The 21,364-nt window shown below is 51.2% G+C and overlaps 1 protein-coding gene across 2 annotated transcripts in view; it reads right to left on the minus strand.

Annotated features, from left to right (window-relative positions):
• The window catches only part of CCDC22 (coiled-coil domain containing 22), a 50,807-nt gene that overhangs the window by 11,251 nt on the left and 18,192 nt on the right, over nucleotides 1-21,364 (minus strand). For both annotated transcript variants that reach the window (XM_040322709.1, XM_040322710.1), the window contains exons 4-12: nucleotides 19,504-19,610; nucleotides 18,057-18,135; nucleotides 14,796-14,965; nucleotides 14,298-14,504; nucleotides 9,658-9,723; nucleotides 8,425-8,541; nucleotides 5,023-5,142; nucleotides 1,467-1,583; nucleotides 1,085-1,186 (exon numbers count right to left, since the gene is read on the minus strand). In XM_040322709.1, the coding sequence (XP_040178643.1) occupies nucleotides 1,085-1,186; nucleotides 1,467-1,583; nucleotides 5,023-5,142; nucleotides 8,425-8,541; nucleotides 9,658-9,723; nucleotides 14,298-14,504; nucleotides 14,796-14,965; nucleotides 18,057-18,135; nucleotides 19,504-19,610 (1,085 nt within the window). The remainder of the gene's footprint in view (nucleotides 1-1,084; nucleotides 1,187-1,466; nucleotides 1,584-5,022; nucleotides 5,143-8,424; nucleotides 8,542-9,657; nucleotides 9,724-14,297; nucleotides 14,505-14,795; nucleotides 14,966-18,056; nucleotides 18,136-19,503; nucleotides 19,611-21,364) is intronic.

The raw sequence follows: 21,364 nt of genomic DNA on the forward strand, positions 1-21,364 counted from the left end.
TTCACGAACGTACGTCCGACGCAGTGCGCCTAAAGTCATAGTCCGGCGTAAAATTATGCCCCATAAAGGAGGTGTAACTCAGCAGCATCCATGCAAAGGGCTGCACCAGGGAACACAAGCCGTTGTATTTTACGTAGAACGTGAATATGACTAGGCGTAGGTTACGCTGACGCAGTAGGCAGACGTATTTTAGGCCGTTGTTCCGACGTGATTGTGAGCATGCGCACTGAGATGCGCCCAGAGGGACGGCGCATGCGCAGTTGGGGATACGTATCGGTCTGGCGCTCGGCCCATCATTTGCATGGGGTCATGCCTCATTAGCATGACTCACGCCCACTTCCACTTCCGAGAAACCCAGCGCAGATTTGGGAGGAAGTGCTTTGTGAATTCAGTGCTTGCCTCTCTGCGCTGCGTAGCGTAAAGGAGATACGCTACGGCGGCATAAATATCCGCCAGTGTCTGAATCCGGGCCAAAATCTTTAACATCTGGAAAGCGAAAACTGACATGGCGGACTTAAAGAGCCAAAAGTAAATTGGAACCCTTTTTGTTCTCACTTTTTTACCTTAAAAATAGGTGCATTTTTATTAATTTTTTAAAGGTAAACTTATAAAAAAAAAAAAGGGTGTGTGAGAGACAACACCGACCACCCTCCCCAGTCCCCTCTGCGCCCTGTGGGTGATTAGGTGGTCACTGCCCACACAAACGATGTAGCAGTTTGAGGATTTGAAAGCCCTACTCTTCTCCTCCTCCTCCTTTCCTTAGGGCTTCCAGGATGGGTCAGAGCAATTCTGGATTGGCGACATGATCACTTTGACCAATCAGAATTGTTCTGATCCATCCTAAGAAGAAGAAGAGGAAGAAGAACAAGAAGAAGAACAAGAAGAAGAACAAGAAGAAGAACAAGAACAAGAACAAGAAGAACAAGAAGAAGAACAAGAAGAAGAACAAGAACAAGAAGAAGAACAAGAAGAAGAAGAACAAGAAGAACAAGAAGAACAAGAAGAACAAGAAGAACAAGAAGAACAAGAAGAACAAGTCATAGTATTACAAAGCACCTTGTATTGAAGCAGACGGCTCTCTTACCAGCTGCTTGTACAGCTCCTCTTTGCGCTTAGCCTCATCAGCCGCGGCTCGGATTTTCACGTATAAATCTTTGACATCTTTCATCCACCGAGAAGACTCATCCTGAGGAACGGAAAAATAATTTTGTTATCTTGACCCGTCGTCAATTCCGTATCCTAAAGCCCCACTACAGTCCCAAAAAATAAATAAAAAAATCTATAAATCCATTATTTTATGGAGATGTACACTTTTTATTAATCTTAGCTTTACCTTGTAGCAGCAGCATGCCCATCACATCTTCTATAAAAGAAGTTTCAGAGCCTCTGGATTGGTCATTTCCCAGCCCCGCAAGGCCCTTGAGGTTAACACAAAAAAAAGAAAAAAAAGAAAAGAAAAAACGTACCTCCTTCTCCTGGTGAACCCTCCTGAGCTCTCGGTACTCTTCCACCAACCGCACACGATGAGATTCCCATTGACCGGCGAGGTTTACCAGCCGCTGAGTGCTGCTGTCTACCATGGTCTATAAAAAGTACAAAAATATATTTGTTAAAAATAAAAAATAAACACCTAAAATTATATTATATATATTTTTTAATAGCAAACTGGGGCAAAGCAACAAGAACTAAAATTCCATAATTATATATATATATATATACACACACATACACACACACACACACACACATATATACAAACACACTTATAATATACCGTATTTATCGGCGTATACCGCGCACTTTTTTGCCCTGAAAATCAGGGCAAAATCGTGGTTGCGCGGTATACGCCGCTACCCGCTTTCCCACGCCAAGTTTTGAATACTGCGCCGACATATACCGAGCGCAGTACACTCGGGTATAGTCGGGCAGTCTCAGCTCCTTCCGCGGTCACCTCCTGGACGTACAGGACGTCAGCGCGGGTAGCCGAGCATTGTCGGCAATGCTCGGCTACCCGCGCTGACGTCCTGTACGTCCAGGACGTGACCGCGGAAGGAGCCGAGACTACCCGACTATACCCGAGTGTACTGCGCTCGGTATATGTCGGCGCAGTATTCAAAACTCGGCGCGGGAAACGAGCGGGGAGGACGCCGCCGAAGAGGACACCGGACCCGCCGCAGAAGGACACCCGAAGCCGCAGAAGGACGCCGGACCCACCGAAGAGGACACCCGAAGCCGCAGAAGGACGCCGGACCCGACGAGGCCGCCGATGGACGCCGCGCAAGACACCAAAACTGTAAGTACAAAACAAACTTTTTTTCCACAGGATTCGGGGCATCTTTAGGGGTGCGCGGTATACGCGGGAGCGCGTTATACCGCGATAAAGACGGTATCTAAAAAATATATACACATTTTAATAATATAATAATTATTTATTATAATAATAATAATAATAATAATAATAATAATAATAATAAAAAAAAAAAAAATGGAAAAAAAAAAAAAAAAGGCGGCATATATTGATTGGTTGCTGTGCCTACTTTAGTGGAATACAAAAAAAAAAAAAAATACAAAAATAATCTTTGACATTTTTTTTTCCACACTTGTAGGTGGATTCAAAAAGACGCGCCTAACGTTAGGCAGGCGTAGCGTATCTCATATACGATACGCCGCCGTAAGTTAGAGAGGCAAGTGCTGTATTCACAAAGCACTTGCATCCCAAGTTATGGCGGCGTATCGTAAATGGGCCGGCGTAAGCGCGCCCAATTCAAATTATGAAGAGGTGGGCGTGTTTTATGCTAATGATTCTTGACACGACGCGATTGACGTTTTGAACGAACGGCGCATGCACCGTCTGTGGACGTATCCCAGTGCGCATGCTCCAAATTACGCCGCAAAGACTCATTGGTTTCGACGTGAACGTAACCTACGCCCAGCCCCATTCACGGACGACTTACGTGAAATTCGATGGCGGGTCCGACGTCCATACTTAACATTGGCTGCGCCATCTTTTTGGTGGAATAACTTTAGGCCTGAAAACGCCTTACGTAAACGGCGCAACTGTACTGAGACGGGCAAGCGTATGTTGGTGAATAGGCGTATCTTGCTGATTTACGCATTCTAGGCGCAAATCAGCGTACACGCCCCTGGCTGTCTATTTACGCCAGCGGCTGGCGTAAATAGACAGCTAAGATACGGCGGCGCCGGCGGTCGTATCTTAGCTAGATTTAAGTGTATCTCAATTTGAGAATACACTTAAATATAGGACGGCGCAGATTCAGAGTTACGACGGCGCATCTACTGATACGCCGGCGTAACTCTACGTGAATCTGGCTATTGGTGTCAATGGGAGGAATTGTGGAATTGTGCCCCAACGTTGGGCCCAATTGTTGGTGTCATTGTGCCCCAACGTTGGGCCCAATTGTTGGTGTCATTGGGAGGAATTGTGCCTCGTCATTGGGCCCAATTGTCGGTGTCATTGGGAGGAATTGTGCCTCGTCATTGGGCCCAATTGTTGGCGTCATTGGGAGGAATTGTGCCTCGTCATTGGGCCCAATTGTCGGTGTCATTGGGAGGAATTGTGCCCCGTCATTGGGCCCAATTGTTGGCGTCATTGGGAGGAATTGTGCCCCAACGTTGGGCCCAATTGTTGGCGTCATTGGGAGGAATTGTGCCCCAACGTTGGGCCCAATTGTTGGCGTCATTGGGAGGAATTGTGCCCCAACGTTGGGCCCAATTGTTGGCGTCAATGGGAGGAATTGTGCCTCGTCATTGGGCCCAATTGTTGGTGTCATTGGGAGGAATTGTGCCTCGTCATTGGGCCCAATTGTTGGTGTCAATGGGAGGAATTGTGCCTCGTCATTGGGCCCAATTGTCGGTGTCAATGGGAGGAATTGTGCCTCGTCATTGGGCCCAATTGTTGGTGTCATTGGGAGGAATTGTGGAATTGTGCCCCAACGTTGGGCCCAATTGTCGGTGTCATTGGGAGGAATTGTGCCTCGTCATTGGGCCCAATTGTTGGCGTCATTGGGAGGAATTGTGCCCCAACGTTGGGCCCAATTGTTGGTGTCATTGGGAGGAATTGTGCCCCATCGTTGGTGTCATTGGGAGGAATTGTGCCTCGTCATTGGGCCCAATTGTTGGCATCATTGGGAGAAACTGGGCCCCATCGTTGGGGTCATTGGACCCCATCATTGATGTAATTGGGAGAAATTGTGCTCTTTCACTGTTCTCAGTGGAGGGGGGGGGGTATGCTCTACTGTTGGTATTGGTGAATAAAAAAGTGCCCCCAGGGCTGGATAAAGGCAAGGTCTTGCCCCTGGCCTATGGGCCGCAGTTTGGAGACATCTGCTGAACACTGTCACTGTACTAATGGACACTGGCTGGGAAGGGGGTCAAACATCTAGGATGATCGAAGGGTTAAGTGTGTGCCCAGCCAGTGTTTGTGTATACTGTGCGAGCTGCTTTTACTAAGGGATGTGCTTTGCAGGGAAGTAAATCCATCACATCCCAAGCTGACAGAACTGAGCTCTGCCTTGTGTACATAGGCACATCTCCATTCTGAGTCTCTGCGGGTGCCGGCGGACATCCATTGCCCGGCACCCGCAGATCGGCTTCTGCTGAGAGCAATAACAGCAGAAGCGCGCATATGTCCACACCCCCCCCCCCCCAGGCAAAAGTGCAGAATCAAGTGTATATACACATGATTCTGCACAAAACAGCCGCCCTGCAGCAGTAAGTCTGCTATAGGGGGGTTGTTAAGTGGCTAAACAAAGCTTTCATAGATTTATCTAGCCGGGGTCTCAAACTGGGGGACCTCCAGCTGTTGCTGAAACTACAAGTCCCATGAGGCACTGCAAGGCTGACAGTTACAAGCATGACTCCCGCAGGCAGAGGCATGATGGGACTTGTAGTTTCCGCGACAGCTGGGAGGGCCGCCAGTTTGCGACCCCCTGGTCTAAAGGAAGCTTCTGTTTTGTCACTTGGGTGGATATTTTCTGGAATTTTTGTATTTGGCGCGATTACCTGCAATTTGGCGAGATTGTTGTCGGCGTCGGGCAATAACTCCACCGCGGTCTTCTTCACTCTGACCACGCCCTCCTTCTCCTCACAGCACTGCTGCATTTTACTTCTCTCTTCCTCCACCTGCAGGAATGAGATCACAGGACACCAATCACCCATAAAACTTTATGGCGGGAAAAGTCAGTAGCATAGATTATCTCGTTACAAATGGCATCTGAAAGTCGTGGGATTTATTGGGCAGCACCTATATACTCAGCCGTTGGGGGTCCACAACCTCCACGGGGGTGTTCCTAGTGCCTTGGATGGCAAGGGACCTGACACTTAAGATTGTAAAGCGTGAGGTCCCTTGCTGTCCAAGGGACTAGGAACACCCCCGTGGAGGTTGTGGACCCAACGGCCCTGACAAAGTGTGCGTTGGCCTCCCCAAAACCTGGCAAAGTGTGCGTTGGCCCACCAAAACCTGACAGTGTGCGTTGGCCCACCAAAACCTGACAAAGTGTGCGTTGGCCCACCAAAACCTGGCAAAGTGTGCGTTGGCCCACCAAAACCTGACAGTGTGCGTTGGCCCACCAAAACCTGGCAAAGTGTGCGTTGGCCCACCAAAACCTGGCAAAGTGTGCGTTGGCCCACCAAAACCTGGCAAAGTGTGCGTTGGCCCACCAAAACCTGGCAAAGTGTGCGTTGGCCCACCAAAACCTGGCAAAGTGTGCGTTGGCCCACCAAAACCTGGCAAAGTGTGCGTTGGCCCACCAAAACCTGGCAAAGTGTGCGTTGGCCCACCAAAACCTGGCAAAGTGTGCGTTGGCCCACCAAAACCTGACAAAGTGTGCGTTGGCCCACCAAAACCTGGCAAAGTGTGCGTTGGCCCACCAAAACCTGACAGTGTGCGTTGGCCCACCAAAACCTGGCAAAGTGTGCGTTGGCCCACCAAAACCTGGCAAAGTGTGCGTTGGCCCACCAAAACCTGGCAAAGTGTGCGTTGGCCCACCAAAACCTGGCAAAGTGTGCGTTGGCCCACCAAAACCTGGCAAAGTGTGCGTTGGCCCACCAAAACCTGACAAAGTGCGCGTTGGCCCACCAAAACCTGTTGACTGTACAACTACAAGGGCTTTTTCACACAGGCAAACTCCGCCAGCGCAATGACCTACTCGGGGCGGGGAATCTGTGTGCCGGTCTCCGCTGTGTTGGCCCCCAAAACCTGGAAAAGTGTGTGTTGGCCCCCAAAACCTGACAAAGTGTGTGTTGGCCCCCAAAACCTGACAAAGTGTGTGTTGGCCCACCAAAATCTGACAAAGTATGCGTTGGCCCCCCAAAACCTGTTGACTGTACAACTATAAGGGCCCTTTCACACGGGCAGAATCCGCCAGTGGATGCGCCGGCTCGGGGGGGGGGGGGATTTGTGCGCCGGTCTTCACTGTGTTGGCCCCCAAAACCTGGCAAAGTGTGCGTTGGCCCCCCCAAAACCTGTTGACTGTACAACTATAAGGGCCTTTTTACACGGGAAGACTCCGCCAGTGGATGCGCCTGCTCGGGGGGGGGAGAGAATATGTGCGCCGGTCTCCACTGTGTTGGACCCCAAAACCTGACAAAGGGCTAGATTCAGGTAGGGGCGCGCATTTTAACGGCGGTGCAGCGTATCGTATTTACGCTACGCCGCAACTTACAGGAGCAAGTGCAGTATTCACAAAGCACTTGCTCCGTAAGTTGCGGCGGCGTAGCGTAAATGGGGCGGCGTAAGCCGCGTAATTTAAATGTGGAGGGGGGGGGCGTGTTTTATGTTAAAGTGGTTGTAAACCCACTATTTGGACTTTTACCTACAGGTAAGCCTACAACAAGGCTTACCTGTAGGTAAGGAGAATATCTCCTAAACCTGCACGGTTTAGGAGATATTACCCCCGCAATGCGGGCAGCGCATGCGCAGGGGGGACTCCACGGCTGAAGGACCGGCATCGCCGGACCCTGCCGATTTTAAATCTCCCGCGCGCACGCGCGGGAGTGACGTCATCGCCGCTCCAGCCAATCACAGCGCTGGAGCGGCGATACCCGGAAGACACGCCGGAGCAAGATGACATCCTGCTCGGCGTGGACCAGGTAAGTGGTACACACCTCGTTCCGAGGTAAGTATTTCATAATAGGCTAGTATGCGGTGCATACTAGCCTATTATGCCTTTTGCATTGCAGGTTTGGGGGAAAAAAAAAAAGTTTATGCGGTTTACAACCGCTTTAATGTGTGATGACCTGACGTGCATGCGCCGTCCGTGTACGTATCCCAGTGTGCATTGCTCCCAAGTAGGCCGCAACGACGTATTGGTTTCGACGTGAACGTAAATTACGTCCAGCCCTATTCGCGAACGACGTAAAAAAATTCTAAAAATCGAAGCGGGAACGACGTCCACACTTAACATTGCGTGCGCCTCATAGAAGCAGGAGCAACGTTACGCCGAAAAAGCCTTACGCAAAAAAATACCGCCGGGCACACGTACGTTTGTGAATCGGCGTAACTCGGTAATTTGCATACTCTACGCCGAAAACAACGGAAGCGGCCAGCGTAAAAATGCACACAATTATACGCCGCCGCATTCAAGTTACGTCGGCGGAGGAAGCCTATTTTTTTCAACGTATCTGCCTTGGAGAATCGGCGTAAAGATACGCCGGCGCAGATTTGAAATTACGGCGGCGTATCTGGAGATACGCCGCCGTAACTGCTACCTGAATCTAGCCCACAGTGTGTGTTGGCCCCCCAAAACCTGTTGACTGTACAACTATAAGGGCTCTTTCACACAGGCAGACTACGCCAGCGGAACGGCCTTCTCAGCAGGGGGGGGAATCTGTGCGCCAGTCCCCACTGAGGAGGATGGCTGGTCCGTGTTCGCTCCGCGAATACGGAGTGGACACAGACACAGCCCGTTTTCCTCTATAGGCGGTCGGATGTAAACAGACCGCCAGCCCATTTACATCCGACGGTTATCAGATCCGATCGATGGATGGGGTACAGATCCCCCATCAGTCCGTTTTTAGCCGATAGGGTCAGCCGTTGCTAGGTATAAAAACGGACACATGTCCGCTCCATAGAGGGCAATGGGTGACCCGATCGGGTTCACCTTAAAAAAAAAAACGCACAACGAATGGGTGGGCACGATCGGTCCGCCCGTGTGAAAGAGCCTGTAGATATTTTGTACCACTTCCCGATTCGGCGCTTCTTTTGGCGTATTTATATTTTGATGTTCTGGGGACCACCATAAAGGCGAACCCCCCAAGTTCACAAAGATCGGCCTTACCGGAGTTACAAAGCTTGACAACTCATGTAGCCGTAATACCAAACAAAATGTCTCTCGGATCGGTCGCTTGAACCTGCATGACGTCTTCCCTCCTCTGTACAGGCTCCGCCCCCCCCCGGCCACTTACCTGAGTCAGAGTGAGTCGGAGGAGTTTGGCGCTCTCGTTCAGCCCTTGGATCTCCTGCTCTATGGATTCAATCTGCTGCTGTAGAGAGGTCAGCTCTTGCTGTTCGGCATCCGCATCCTAAAAAAAAAAAAAACAACCTGCGTTAGTGGTTGGTGTACCGGGGGGGGGGGGGGGGGGGGCGCGTGGTTAACCCGTTCGATTCCCGGACACTTATACACCTTCCTGGCCCAGACCAATTTTTCGGCTTTCTCACATTTTTGAATGACAATTGAAATGACCACTAACCAGCTAAACACAATGGGGGGGGGATATTGCATGTAGATTGATGGAGGCTTCACCCAGGGTTTGACAAAATTTGCTTGGATTTAGGAGCCAGCTAAAAAAGTTAGGAGTTAGAAACACAAATGAGGTCACACTTAACCCCTACAGCGCCCCCTGTGGTTAACTCCCAAATGGCAATTGTCATTTTCACAGTAATCAGTGCATTTTAAATGCATTTTTTGCTGTGAAAATGACAGTGGTCCCAAAAATGTGTAAAAATTGTCCGATGTGTCCGCCATAATGTCGCAGTCAAGAAAAAAAAAATAAAAAAAAAAAAAATCACTGATCGCCGCCATTAGTAGTAAAATTTTTATTTTATTTTTGTAATAAAAATGCCATAAAACTATCCCCTATTTTGTAGACGCTATAAATTTTGCGCAAAACCAGTTTTTTTTTCTACCAAAAATATGTAGAAGAATACGTATCGGCCTAAACTGAGGAAATTTGTTTTAATTTTTTTAATATATTTTTGGGGGATATTTATTCTAGCAAAAAGTAAAAAAATACTGCATTTTTTTTTTTCAAAATTGTCGCTCTATTTTTGTTTATAGCGCAAAAAATAAAAACCGCAGAGGTGATCAAATACCACCAAAAGAAAGCTCTATTTGTGGGAAAAAAAGGACGCCAATTCTGTTTGGGAGCCACGCGCAATTGTCAGTTAAAGCAGTGCCGAATCGCAAAAAGGGGCATGGTCCTTTACCTGCATAATGGCCCGGGTCTTAAGTGGTTAAAGGGGACATTTTATACACACACACACACACACACACACGTCTTTTTGCCTGCCTGTGCCATGCTGCAGACGTATAACTGCGTGCCGCGGGCGGCAAGTGGTTAAGCATACGCCGGGGCGAGGCCCACGTGGAGGATGCAAAGGAGTTCTGTCCAAATACAAATCACTGCAGCTCTTCCTACCTGAGCGTCTCTTCTGGAGAGGCTTTCGGTGGCTCTTTGCATTTGCTCGTTTAATACTTGAGGGTCCTGAAGGAAGACAAAAAAACAAAAAATAAAACACAGCGTGAGACAAGAGCAAACATTGTAATGCGCTACTTCGTGGCCCATTGGCTGCTAATATTTTGCTGGGCACCTAATTTTTTTGCCCCCCAACCAAACAATTTAGGCATTTCCCGACATTTTGAGTACTCACAACTTTCGTAAAAAAAAAAATATCTGTGCCCTGAAAATGAGAGATAAAACTTTGAAACGCGTCGGATGTTTTAGATCATCTTGCTGAACGAACCCAAAACAAAAAAAACACGTTTTTTTTTTTTTTTAACCTCTTGACGACGGCTTTGTGCGCCGATATCTGAATGATGGGGGCAGCTACAGGCATCATTCAGATATCGCCGTCTTCAGCCGCCGATTCTCTGCACGATAAGAATGATCAAAGCGGCGGTTCCGCCGCTTGATCGTTCTTATAGGCAGCGGGGGGGGGGGGGACGACGTTTCCCCCCTCCCGCCGCTTCTCCGGGCTCTCCAGTGCCATCGGGGGCCCAGAGAGCGAATCGGTCAGCGCTGCTGGAAAGCATAGAGATGACTGGTGACCAAATGGTCACCAGTCATCTCTATGACCGTCGGAGGCCCGGACGCGACGTTGTGACGTCACGCCCAGTACCCGGAAGTAAACAAAGCCGCAATCGCGCGGTTGTCGGCATGTGATCGGTGATTTTTTTTTTTCACCGATTTCATGCTTGTAAGCCTGGAGGAGAGATGTGGGGGGAGGGGAAGGTCTTATTGACCCCGCCTCTCTCCATAAAGAGGACCTGTCACAAACCATTCCTATTACATGGGATGTAACATTGTAATAGGAATAAAAGTGATAAAAAAATAAAAAAAATAAAAAATGTAAAAAAAAGAAGGGTCAAAATAAAAAAAATGTAAGTAAAATAAAAATACATCTTTTTTTTCCCCAAACGCCCCTGTCCCCGTTATCTCGCGCGCAGAAGCGAACACGCATGCAGGTCCCGCCCACATATGTAAACGCCGTTCAAACCCCACATGTGAGGTATCGTCGCGTGCGCTAGAGCGTGTGCAACAATTCTAGCACTAGACCTCCTCTGTAACTCGAAAATAGTAACCTGTAAAAAAAAAAAAAAAAAAAAAAAAAAAATGTTAAAGGGTCACCTATGGAGATTTTTAAGTACCAAAGTTTGGCGCCATTCCACAAGTGGGCGCAACTTTAAAGCGTGATGCGTTAGGTATCTATTTACTCAGCGTAACATCGTCTTTCACATTATACAAAACAATTGGGCCAACTTTACTGTTTTGTTATTTTTTAATTCATTAAACCGTTTTTTTTTTCTCCAAAAAAAAAAAGGCGTTTGAAAAATGATTGCGCAAATACCGTGCGAGAAAAAAAAAAAAAGTTGGAATGACCGCCATTTTATTCCCTAGCGTGTCTGCTAAAAAAATATATATATATATAATGTTTGGGGGTGCTGATTAATTTTCTAGCAAAAAAAAAAAATTTAGATTTTTACATGAAGGAGAGAAGCGCCAGAATTGGCGCGGTGGTAAAGTGGTTAAGACTCTCAGTTGATTGGTTCGGTGTTCTCTCTCTCTTTTTTTTTGGGGACTTTGGCTTCCAAAGCTGAGCTCCCCTCCTCGATCGTGATCCATTGGAGGAGGAGGAGGAGGAGGAGGAGGAGGAGTCAAATGCAGTGCCTCCATTACCTATATTCCAGGTATATGGATGCGATCGGTCACTGAGAAGATCTCCTCACTTCCCATGAGAACATCGCTCCAGCAGTGACAGATGTCAATAAAACCTGAAAAAGCTATAAAAGCACCAATCTGTGATCAATGGACAGTGAGGAAAAAAGTATTTGACCCCCTGACGATTTTGTACGTTTGCCCCACTGACAAAGAAACGGTCGGTCTGTAATTTTATTGATCGGTTTTAGGGGTGCAACGGATCAAAAAAAAACTCACGGTTCGGATTGTTCCTCGGATCAGGAGTCACGGATCGGATCATTTTTCGGATCGGCAAAAAAAAAAAAAATTCTCCCCCACTGTAATATACACATCTCCCCCCCCCCCCCCACTGTAATATACACATCTCCCCTCCACCAACTGTAGTACCCCCTCGGTACAAACACCCCCCCTCCTCTCAGCACAAGAGACCCCCCCCTCCTCCTCCTCTCAGGGCAAGAGACCCCCCCCTCCTCCTCCTCTCAGGGCAAGAGACCCCCCCCTCCTCCTCCTCTCAGGGCAAGAGACCCCCCCCTCCTCCTCCTCTCAGGGCAAGAGACCCCCCCCCTCCTCCTCCTCTCAGGGCAAGAGACCCCCCCCCTCCTCCTCCTCTCAGGGCAAGAGCCCCCCCCTCCTCCTCCTCTCAGGGCAAGAGACCCCCCCTCCTCCTCCTCTCAGGGCAGGAGACCCCCCTCGGGCAGTAAAGACACTCACAGCGTGTGTCCCACGAGTGCGGGCTCCTCCTCTGTGGGTGTAAACAGAGGCGGGCCGCCGCCGGGTGTACCAAGATGGCCGCGGCCTTTCCTAATGTTATTCCTGCGGCTCCGGAGCTAGGCCGAAACCGCAGCCTTTCCTAATGTTATTCTTGCGGCTCCGGAGCTAGGCCGAAGCCGCGGCCTTTCCTAGGATTATGGCCGCGGCTCCGGAGGTAGGCCGAAGCCGCGGCCATAACGTTAGGAAAGGCCGCGGCCATAACTTTAGGAAAGTTAAAAAAGTTATAAATTGATTTGCATTTTAATGAGTCAAATAAGTATTTGATCCCCTACCAATCAGCAAGATTTCTGGCTCCCAGGTGTCTTCTATACAGGCAATTAGCTGAGATTAGGAGCACTCTCTCTCTTAAAAGGGAGTTCTCCTAATCTCAGCTTGTTACCTGTATGAAAGACACCTGTCCACAGAAGCAATCAACCAATCAGATTCCAATCTCTCCACCATGGGGAAGACCAAAGAGCTGTCCAAGGATGTCGGGGAGAAGATTGGAGACCTACACAAGGCTGGAATGGGCTACAAGACCATCGCCGAGCAGCTTGGTGGGAGGGTGACAACAGTTGGTGGGATTTAGTCACAAATGGAAGAAACACAAAATAACGGTCCCTCTCCCTCGGTCTTGGGGTTGCCACCTCATTCCTTTAAACCTGAACACGCATGATTTAATGCAGATAAGGCGCCAAGTGAGTTTAATCACCACCTTAATCAGCCTCAGAACCTGTGTACTTCATGGCTACATTCTCCCCCCACTTCAATTCTTTGGTCCCCAAAAAGGTGGGGATATTGAACTAACCGAACATTAATGAAGATAAGGAGGTATTCAGGTTTAAAGGGATGAGGTGGCAACCTTACTCGGTCTGGGGCTCCACACAAGATCTCACCTCGTGGAGGTTCAATGGTCATGAGAACGGTGAGGAATCCGCCCAGAACTACACCGGAGGATCTTGTCACTGATCTCAGATGGGGCCATAGTCACCAAGAAAACAATCGGTAGCACAGAACACTGAGGGACTGAAATCCTGCAGCCCCGCAAGGTCCCGCTAATCAGGAAATCACATGTACAGCCCGTCTGACGTCTTCTAATGAACATCTGACTGATTCCGAGGAGAACTGGGGGAAAGTGTTGTGATCAGAGGAGACCGAAATCGAGGTCTTTGGCATCAACTCAACTCGCCGAGTTTGGAGGAGGAGGAATGCTGACTATGATCCCAAGAACACCCTCCCCCACCATCATCTATGGAGAACACCATCCCCCCACCGTCATACATGGAGATCCCCCCCACTGTCATACATGGAGAACACCATCCCCCCACCGCCATACATGGAGAACACCGTCCCCCCACCGTCCTACATGGAGAACACCGTCCCCCCACCGTCCTACATGGAGAACACCGTCCCCCCACCGTCCTACATGGAGAACACCGTCCCCCCACTGTCCTACACAGAGAACACCATCCCCCCCCCGTCATACATGGAGAACACCATCCCCCCACCGTCATACATGGAGAACACCATCCCCCCACCGTCCTACACGGAGAACACCGTCCCCCCACTGTCCTACACAGAGAACACCATCCCCCCACCGTCATACATGGAGAACACCATCCCCTCACTGTCATACATGGAGAACACCATCCCCTCACTGTCATACACGGAGAACACCATCCCCCCACCGTCATACATGGAGAACACCATCCCCTCACTGTCATACATGGAGGGGGAAACATTCTGCTTGGGGGTGTTTTTCTGCTACGGAGACAGGAGAACTTCACCGCATCAAAAGGCACAATGGACGGGGCCATGTACCATCAAATCTTGGGTGAGAACCTCCTTCCCTCAGCCAGGGCACTGAAAATGGGTCATGGATGGGTATTCCAGCATGACAAGGACCCAAAACCCACGGCCAAGAAGAACAACATTTAGGTCCTGGAGTGGCCTAGCCAGTCTCCAGACCATAATCCCATAGAAAATATGTGGAGGGAGCTGAAGGTTTGAGTTACAACCCCTTTAAACCCCCCACACCCAAAACTAAAATGTAAGAAAATGTCATTTAGCCTCCTTATTTCATCTACAATCTCAGGAAAGGTCCGTGGTACCTGCTGGTGAGTGAATTTCTGGGCGTGGGTGAACCTGGACCCTTTATTCTGATCGGCTCCTCCCTCCGCAGCGAAGGCTTTAAGCATGTCCGCGAGGTCCTGCGTGGCCGAGGCCGGCGTGTTGGTCTCCGACAGCTGCTGGTTACACTGGCGGAGCTGATCCTGTATCCTTTTTTGCAGCCGCTGCCGTTTCCGGCTCCGGTACTCCTGTCACAAGAAGAAGGTTTTTTCTGTGAATATGGAAAAAGTGGAGAGAATGCAATGTTGTATGTAATGGTTCTGCACAGAGCACCCCCGATCCTTCTCAGGTCCCCCTCGATGGGTCTCCTGGCCCCTCCCTCCAGAGCAAGCAACTTGCAATGGGGGCACCCAAGCAGGCTCACTCCCGAAATCCCCCCTTCACATTAGAAGTCCCTCATAACACCAGAAGCCCCTCCCCCTCACATCATACAGACACGGCCCTGGGTGGCACCGATTGCTCATTTACAGAGGACTCACCTCCGCGGACAAGCGGGATGCTAGACCTTGGCTCTTCCACTCCGCCTCCCATTCCTGCACAGCGCTAACCTCCGACACGTTCCTCTCCAGAAGGGACGCCACCAGAGAGTAGGAGTGAGGCAGCTGCATGTTGACCAAAGGCAGGTGCTTCTCCCAGTACTCCTTCCTTTCTGCAAAACACAAAAAAAAACATGTCCGAGATGAGAAAACCGTCCAGAACCATCAAAGAGGACCAGACCTCCGAAAACTCAACACCAAAAAGAGTCAGAGTGAGAAGGACTCCAATCATCAGTATGGCTTGTGATCTTCCTACAGCTGAGTTCTTTTCACCATTGCTGGCTTACTATGCCTTGCTCTGTGCTGTGTCTGTGTGGAGGCGGCCATCTTGGTAGAGGGCAGGGCTTTGCTTCCTCATGTCAGAGCCTCCAGCACAGAAAACAGCGGTGACACCACAAAAATCTCACTCCAGATCTTCCAAGGCAAGTCAGAGGCAGCAATATCTTAGATCTCGCACTGCAAATATATAGCTATGAACACAGGAGGAGGAATAATAATAATACATTTTTATTAAAAATTATATTTTATTATAATGAGAGGAACAGCCTCCCATGGCCGACGGGTCCTCCCATTCCTTCCACAGCCACTCCTCCCATGGCCGACCGGTCCTCCCATTCCTTCCACGGCCGACCGATCCTCCCATTCTTTCCACAGCCACTCCTCCCATGGCCGACCGATCCTCCCATTCCTTCCACGGCCGACCGGTCCTCCCATTCCTTCCACAGCCACTCCTCCCACGGCCGACCAGTCCTCCCATTCCTTCCACAGCCACTCCTCCCATGGCCGAACGATCCTCCCATTCCTTCCACAGTCACTCCTCCCATGGCCAACTGATCCTCCCATTCCTTCCACAGCCACTCCTCCCACGGCCGACCGATCATCCCATTCCTTCCACAGCCACTCCTCCCACAGCCGACCGATCCTCCCATTCCTTCCACGGCCGACCGGTCCTCCCATTCCTTCCACAGCCACTCCTCCCACGGCCGACCAGTCCTCCCATTCCTTCCACAGCCACTCCTCCCATGGCCGAACGATCCTCCCATTCCTTCCAGTCACTCCTCCCATGGCCAACTGATCCTCCCATTCCTTCCACGGCCACTCCTCCCACGGCCGACCGATCCTCCCATTCCTTCCACAGCCACTCCTCCCATGGCCGACCGGTCCTCCCATTCCTTCCACAGCCACTCCTCCCATGGCCGACCGGTCCTCCCATTCCTTCCACAGCCACTCCTCCCATGGTCGAACGATCCTCCCATTCCTTCCACAGCCACTCCTCCCATGGCCGACCGGTCCTCCCATTCCTTCCACGGCCGACCGATCCTCCCATTCTTTCCACAGCCACTCCTCCCACGGCCGACCGATCCTCCCATTCCTTCCACAGCCACTCCTCCCACGGCCGACCAGTCCTCCCATTCCTTCCACAGCCACTCCTCCCATGGCCGAACGATCCTCCCATTCCTTCCACAGTCACTCCTCCCATGGCCAACTGATCCTCCCATTCCTTCCACAGCCACTCCTCCCACGGCCGACCGATCATCCCATTCCTTCCACAGCCACTCCTCCCACAGCCGACCGATCCTCCCATTCCTTCCACGGCCACTCCTCCCACGGCTGACCGATCCTCCCATTCCTTCCACAGCCACTCCTCCCACGGCCGACCGGTCCTCCCATTCCTTCCACAGTCACTCCTCCCATGGCTGACCGATCCTCCCATTCCTTCCACAGTCACTCCTCCCATGGCCGACCGATCCTCCCATTCCTTCCACAGTCACTCCTCCCATGGCCAACTGATCCTCCCATTCCTTCCACAGCCACTCCTCCCACGGCCGACCGATCATCCCATTCCTTCCACAGCCACTCCTCCCACAGCCGACCGATCCTCCCATTCCTTCCACGGCCACTCCTCCCACGGCCGACCGATCCTCCCATTCCTTCCACAGCCACTCCTCCCATGGCCGACCGATCCTCCCATTCCTTCCACAGCCACTACTCCCATGGCTGACCGATCCTCCCATTCCTTCCACAGCCACTCCTCCCATTCCTTCCACGGCCACACCTTCCATTCCTTCGACGGCCAACCAGTTCTCCCATGGCCAACCAGTCCTCCTATTCCTTCCATGGCCGACCGATCCTCCCATTCCTTCCACAGCCACTCCTCCCACGGCCGACCGGTCCTCCCATTCCTTCCACAGCCATTCCTCCCACGGCCGACCGGTCCTCCCACAGTCACTCCTCCCATGGCCGACCGATCCTCCCATTCCTTCCACAGTCACTCCTCCCATGGCCGACTGATCCTCCCATTCCTTCCACAGCCACTCCTCCCACGGCCAAAAGATCCTCCCATTCCTTCCACGGCCACTCCTCCCACGGCCGACCGATCCTCCCATTCCTTCCAAGGCCACTCCTCCCACGGCCAACCGGTCCTCCCATTCCTTCCACGGCCACTCCTCCCACGGCCAACCGGTCCTCCCATTCCTTCCACGGCCACTCCTCCCACGGCCAACCGGTCCTCCCACGGCCGACCGGTCCTCCCATTCCCTCCACGGCCACTCCTCCCACTCCTTCCACGGCCACTCCTCCCACGGCCGACCGGTCCTCCCATTCCTTCCACGGCCACTCCCACGGCCGACCGGTCCTCCCATTCCTTCCACGGCCACTCCTCCCACGGCCGACCGGTCCTCCCATTCCTTCCACGGCCACTCCTCCCACGGCCGACCGGTCCTCCCATTCCTTCCATGGCCACCCGGTCCTCCCATTCCTTCCACGGCCACTCCTCCCACGGCCGACCTGTCCTCCCATTCCTTCCACAGCCACTCCTGCAATGGCCGACCTGTCCTCCCATTCCTTCCACAGCCACTCCTCCAAAGGCCGACCGGTCCTCCCATTCCTTCCACAGCCACTCCTCTCATGGATGACCGATCCATTTTTTACTTTATCTTGATGAGGGTTACATTTTGTTGACGTATCAGGGATTGATTTACTAAAACTCTAGAGCGCAAAATTCTGGTGGAGCTCTGCATAGAAACCAATCAGCTTCCAGGTTTTATTGTCAAAGCTTAATTGAACAAGCTGAAGTTAGAAGCCGATTGGCCGCCATGCACAGCCCGACCAGATTCTGAGTGCTCCAGATTTAGTAACCCCCCCCCCCCCAGGGTCTTCATGTATGTCACCAATGTACTGTAGAGAATAAGAGAGTTATCTCACCAGGAGGGACGGACTTTGCAGAATGGTCGCCGGCCAAAGACAGCGGCTGAGCCTGAAAACGATGCAGCAAACACATGCTCTGGGGGAGAAAAATAAATAAAATAATGTACTGCAGATCACAAAATATTACAGCTGGGTCTCTGTTCTCTATGCAATGCAGACAGATCATGGTGTGTGGGAGGGGTTGGTAGGGAGGCTGTACTGAAGCTTCCTGAAAACATCACAGCACTCTCCCTCAGTACTCCTCTCTAAAGCCCTCATTAACCACTTAAGCCCCGGACCGATATGCTGCTAAATGCCCAAAGGCGTTTTTACAATTCGGCACTGCGTCGCTTTAACAGACAATTGCGCGCTCGTGCGACGTGGCTCCCAAACAAAATTGGCGTCCTTTTTTCCCCACAAATAGAGTTTTCTTTTGGTGGTATTTGATCACCTCTGCGGTTTTTATTTTTTGCGCTATAAACAAAGATAGAGCGACAATTTTGAAAAAAATGCAATATTTTTTGCTATATTAAGTACCCCCCAAAAACATATATAAAAATGTTTTTTTTCCTCAGTTTAGGCCGATACGTATTCTTCTACCCATTTTTGGTAAAAAAATATAAAAAAATAAATAAATAAATCGCAATAAGTGTTTATCGTTGGTTTGCGCAAAATTTATAGCGTTTACAAAATAGGGGATAGTTTTATTGCATTTTTATTAATTATTTTTTTTTTACTACTATTGGCGGCGATCAGTGATTTTTTTTGTGACTGCGACATAATGGCGGACACATCGGACACTTTTGACACATTTTTGGGACCATTGTCATTTTCACAGCAAAAAATGGATTTAAATTGCATTGTTTATTGTGAAAATGACAGTTGCGGTTTGGGAGTTAACCACAGGGGGGCGCTGTAGGAGTTAGGGTTCACCTAGTGTTTGTTTACAACTGTAGGGGGGTGTGGCTGTAGGTCTGACGTCATCGATCGAGTCTCCCTATAAAAGGGATCACACGATCGATGCAGCCGCCACAGTGAAGCACGGGGAAGCCGTGTTTACATACGGCTCTCCCCGTTCTTCAGCTCCGGGGAGCGATCGCGACGAAGCGGCTATAAACGAATAGCCGCGCCGTTGTTCCGGATCGCTCCCCGCGGGAATCCGACCGCCGCATGTAGCGGGGGGGGTCCCGATCGGACCCCCCACCCGCTAGAAGGCAAGGACGTACCTGTACGCCCATACGTGCCATTCTGTGGACGTACATATACATGCGGCAGTCCGGAAGTGGTTAATAATAATAAAAAAAAAAAAAAAAAGGCAAGTAGATACATAATGATTAGAATCTCTGCCGAGCAACGTGACAGGAACCCCAATTCCAATATTTAAAAGGAATCTATGGCATAGACCGGGATACACAAGTAAAATCACAGACATTTTTAGCACCGCTGCCCCCTGCAGGTGACTGACCTGGGATCTTTGTGCAGCGGCTGTTCGGCACATCGGAGGGATCCAGGGAAGAGAGAGCTGCTGCTTTATCTTGGATGCGATCTCCCTCTGTAATACTGTGGATTTACCTACAAACAGCGAAAACCCATTACATTGTATGGAAGATGGCAACCAATCAAATCTCTGATTTGCTGAGTAGAGGAGGGTTAATGCGGGGGGGGGGGCTGGCTTACAAGTATCCTAAACCTCCTGTAGGTGGCAGTATAACAGGTTTCTCAGTTCCTTTAACCCTCAATGGACAATATAAATAATCCATTTTACTTTTCTCCCATCCCTTCCATGGCTGCCGCTTCCACAGCCACCCCCTACATTGCTTGCACGGCCGCTCCTCCCATGGCCAACCGCTCCTCCATTTATATCCATGGCCGGCCACTCCCTCCATTCTATCCCCGGCTGCCCCTCCCATTCCTTTGATGGAAGCACCCACTGTCACTCCTCCCATAGCCAACCATTCCTTCCACGGTGGCTGCATCCACTGCCACTCCTTCCACAGCCACTCCTCTTACAGTCGCTATTCTTTCCATGGCCACGCCTCCCATTCCAAGCCCGGCCACTCCCTCCATTTCATCCACAGTGGCCGCTTCCCCCATTCCTTCCACAGCCACTCCTACCACGGCCGACTGCTCCTCCCATTCCCCTCCACAGTGGCCGCTTCCACTACCACTCCTCCCATTCCTTTCACAACCAACCATTCCTTCCACAGTGGCTGCTTCCAACGCCACTCCTCCCATAGCCAACCAGTCCTCCCATTCCCCTCCACAGTGGCCGCTTCCACTCCCACTCCTGACCATTCCTCCCATAGCCAACCATTCCTTCCACAGTGGTTGCTTCCACCGCTACTCCTCCCATTCCTTCCACAGTGGCCGCTTCCAACGCCACTCCTCCCATAGCCAACCAGTCCTCCCATTCCCCTCCACAGTGGCCGCTTCCACTCCCACTCCGACCATTCCTTCCACAGTGGCTGCTTCCACCGCTACTCCTCCCATTCCCCTCCACAGTGGCCGCTTCCACTCCCACTCCGACCATTCCTTCCACAGTGGCTGCTTCCACCGCTACTCCTCCCATTCCCCTCCACAGTGGCCGCTTCCACTCCCACTCCTGACCATTCCTCCCATAGCCAACCATTCCTTCCACAGTGGCTACTTCCACCTCTACTCCTCCCATAGTGGCTGCATCCACTGCCACTCCCATTCTATTCCTGGCCTGACCCCCCCATCACCATTTCCTCCACAGCCACTTCTGCCCCCCCCATTCCCTCCACGGCCACTGCCCCCCCCCCTCCCCCATTCCTGGGCACGCCCCCACATTCCATCCAATGGCTGCTTCCCCCATTCTTTCCATAGCCACCCCCCCCCCCATCCCTCCACAGTGGCTGCTTCCACTTCCACTCCTCCCATTCCTTCCACAGCCATGCCTCCTATAGCCAACCATTCCTTCCACAGCTCCTTCCACAGTGGCCGTTTCGGCGGCCGCTTCCCCCATTTCTTTTATGACCACTCCTTCCATAGCCAAACATTGCTTCCACTTCCACTCCTCCCATGGTTAACCATTTCTCCCATTGTGGTCGCTTCCACTGTCACACCTCCCATTCCTTCCACAGAGGCTGCATCCACTGCCTCGCCTTCCATTCTATCCCCGGCCTGACCTCCCAAAGTGGCTGCTTCAGCAGCCGCTTCCCCCCCCCCCCCCCCATTTCTTCCACAGCCACTCCTCCCATTTCTTCCACAGCCACTCCTCCCATTTCTTCCACGGCCACTCCTCCCATTCCTTCCACGGCCACTCCTCCCATTCCTTCCACGGCCAGCCACTCCTCCCACGGCCA

This window comes from Rana temporaria, chromosome 9, assembly GCF_905171775.1.
Source record: "Rana temporaria chromosome 9, aRanTem1.1, whole genome shotgun sequence".
NCBI lineage: Eukaryota > Metazoa > Chordata > Amphibia > Anura > Ranidae > Rana > Rana temporaria.